The 1,892-nt window shown below is 36.7% G+C and overlaps 1 protein-coding gene across 1 annotated transcript; it reads left to right on the top strand.

Moving 5' to 3' along the window:
- The first annotated feature begins 313 nt into the window (after window positions 1-313).
- On the top strand, window positions 314-1,892 carry LOC149074635 (chloride intracellular channel exl-1-like). Its single transcript, XM_089247032.1, has one exon. The coding sequence runs from the start codon at window positions 795-797 to the stop codon at window positions 1,530-1,532; it is 738 nt and encodes a 245-aa protein (XP_089103158.1). The 5' UTR covers window positions 314-794; the 3' UTR covers window positions 1,533-1,892.

The raw sequence follows: 1,892 nt of genomic DNA on the forward strand, positions 1-1,892 counted from the left end.
TTGAAAAAATATTTACCAATAAAACATTTGTGGAAAATGTGGATAATAATTTATTTCCTTAGCTTCAATTGCTACGAATAATTTAAGAGCAACCTCACTTTGTTTTGTAGTTAAGAGCCGCTGTTTGAAGTGCGATCAAAACAGAATACACTTCCTATATGGCAGACAGATAACCTTCAACAGAATTCTTCGTAGTCCAACCTGCACGGGGCGTGTTTCCGCACAGCCGCCAAGAAAAGTTTAGCCCACTAAATCCAAAAATAACCACAGCTGAGGATTCGGGATCCTTGAGTATCAGTTCCTTTGCTGAGAGGTTATCTGTGCCGAAAAGCAAGAGTGGCTTTTGATATTTTTGGGTCTTCGCCGAAGACTGACGTAAAAATAAGCTCTTCTAGAAGTTCTTTCGCGTTCAAACAAGTTACGAGAAATATTCTTGTTTAGGGAGAGTCTGAAAAAATGTAGAATATACAAATCTTTCTACAGAAGAAGTTACAGCTTATGGTGATTCTAAGTCATTTGAGTCAGTTGATTCAGTACAATTATATACGAAATTTCACAGTGGTTTCGAGATATTTCCAAGTTTTGTGAGAAGTACGTGTGTCTGTACGAGGTATGGTAATTTGCTGCCGATGGGTTGAACGCACCAGAAATAAGAAGCCCGATCATTGCGGTGCTTTTTGGCGGACTGTGTTTTTTGGACTGATTACTACAATGTGTTCCTCGAAGTACAACAGAGATTAAAGTGAGTACTATACAGATAAATTTAAAAGCGTTTGAATAATTCGGGGAAAAAAATGGATACGAGACCAGATCTTAAACTGTTCGTAAAAGCTGGTGACGACGGTAAAAAATACGGTGCTTGTCCATTTTGTCAAAGAGTTTTCATGATTTTATTAGTTAAATATGCCGAGGGATTGTTTCATTTCAAGGTAGCGACAGTTAACTTGGCAAAACCCCCCGATATCTTCAAGAAGTTGACTCTAAGACGAGTCCCAGCCCTCGTCGGAGATGAAAACGTTGCTCTGGACAATGTAGATGAGATTGTGCAACATCTAGAAGACACATACCCCAGTAATTCATTGCAATACAACAACTCTAAGGCCGATCAGCAGTGCAAGGATGTCTTTCAGAAGTTTTGTTTTTACATCAAAGAAGTTTCCAAGGACTCTAGCCAGTTAGAAACTGAATTGGCCAAGATAGACTCATATCTAGAGTCATCTGGCACAAAATATATGTGCGGTGAACATATGACACATCTGGATTGTGAGATACTACCGAAGTTACATCACGTACGTGTCGCTTCAAAGGCATTGAAAGCCTTTGAGATACCACACCGTTTGAAATATTTATGGGGATACTTACGTAATGCTTACAGCGATGACATCTTCGTCAAGTCTTGTCCATCCGATCAAGAAATTATTTTTCACTGGGCAGATAAACCCGAGACACCTAAATTTTCCATGGAAGCTAGGGCAAAGATGGCGAGAGAGGAACCAAAATTTTCTTTCGACACACCCTCGATCGAGACTTGATTTTTTTTTAGTATTTCATGGATTTATATATTAATTATTATGGATGTAAAATTTCTAGTAGATTATATATCAGTGATCAGGAACTATGGCGTGTGATCGTTCGATTTCAATCATAGCTTTAGACTGAAAAATTCATAGAAATAATAGGTAAGCTTTTGCTTGATAACACGTATACATTAATTATCATTTGCTTATGAGATAATATGCGTGTATACCATTACAAGAAATAATTGTTTTCAACATTTATTAGAAGTTTTGGGACTTCATAGTTTTTGTTAGCATATGTGTTGTGGTTTATTTCTAAAAATTATATTCAAGCTGTTGTAATAATACCATCATTATAAAATTAAATTTTTTTAA

Source organism: Pholcus phalangioides, unplaced genomic scaffold (assembly GCF_987345545.1).
Source record: "Pholcus phalangioides strain wild (caught in Gottingen) unplaced genomic scaffold, Ppha-v1.0 ptg000017l_1, whole genome shotgun sequence".
Taxonomy (NCBI): Eukaryota; Metazoa; Arthropoda; class Arachnida; order Araneae; family Pholcidae; genus Pholcus; species Pholcus phalangioides.

What these genes read in the sequence shown, in the direction of transcription:
- LOC149074635 (XM_089247032.1), top strand. Translation starts at nt 795, where the DNA reads ATGGATACGAGACCAGATCTTAAACTGTTCGTAAAAGCTGGTGACGAC.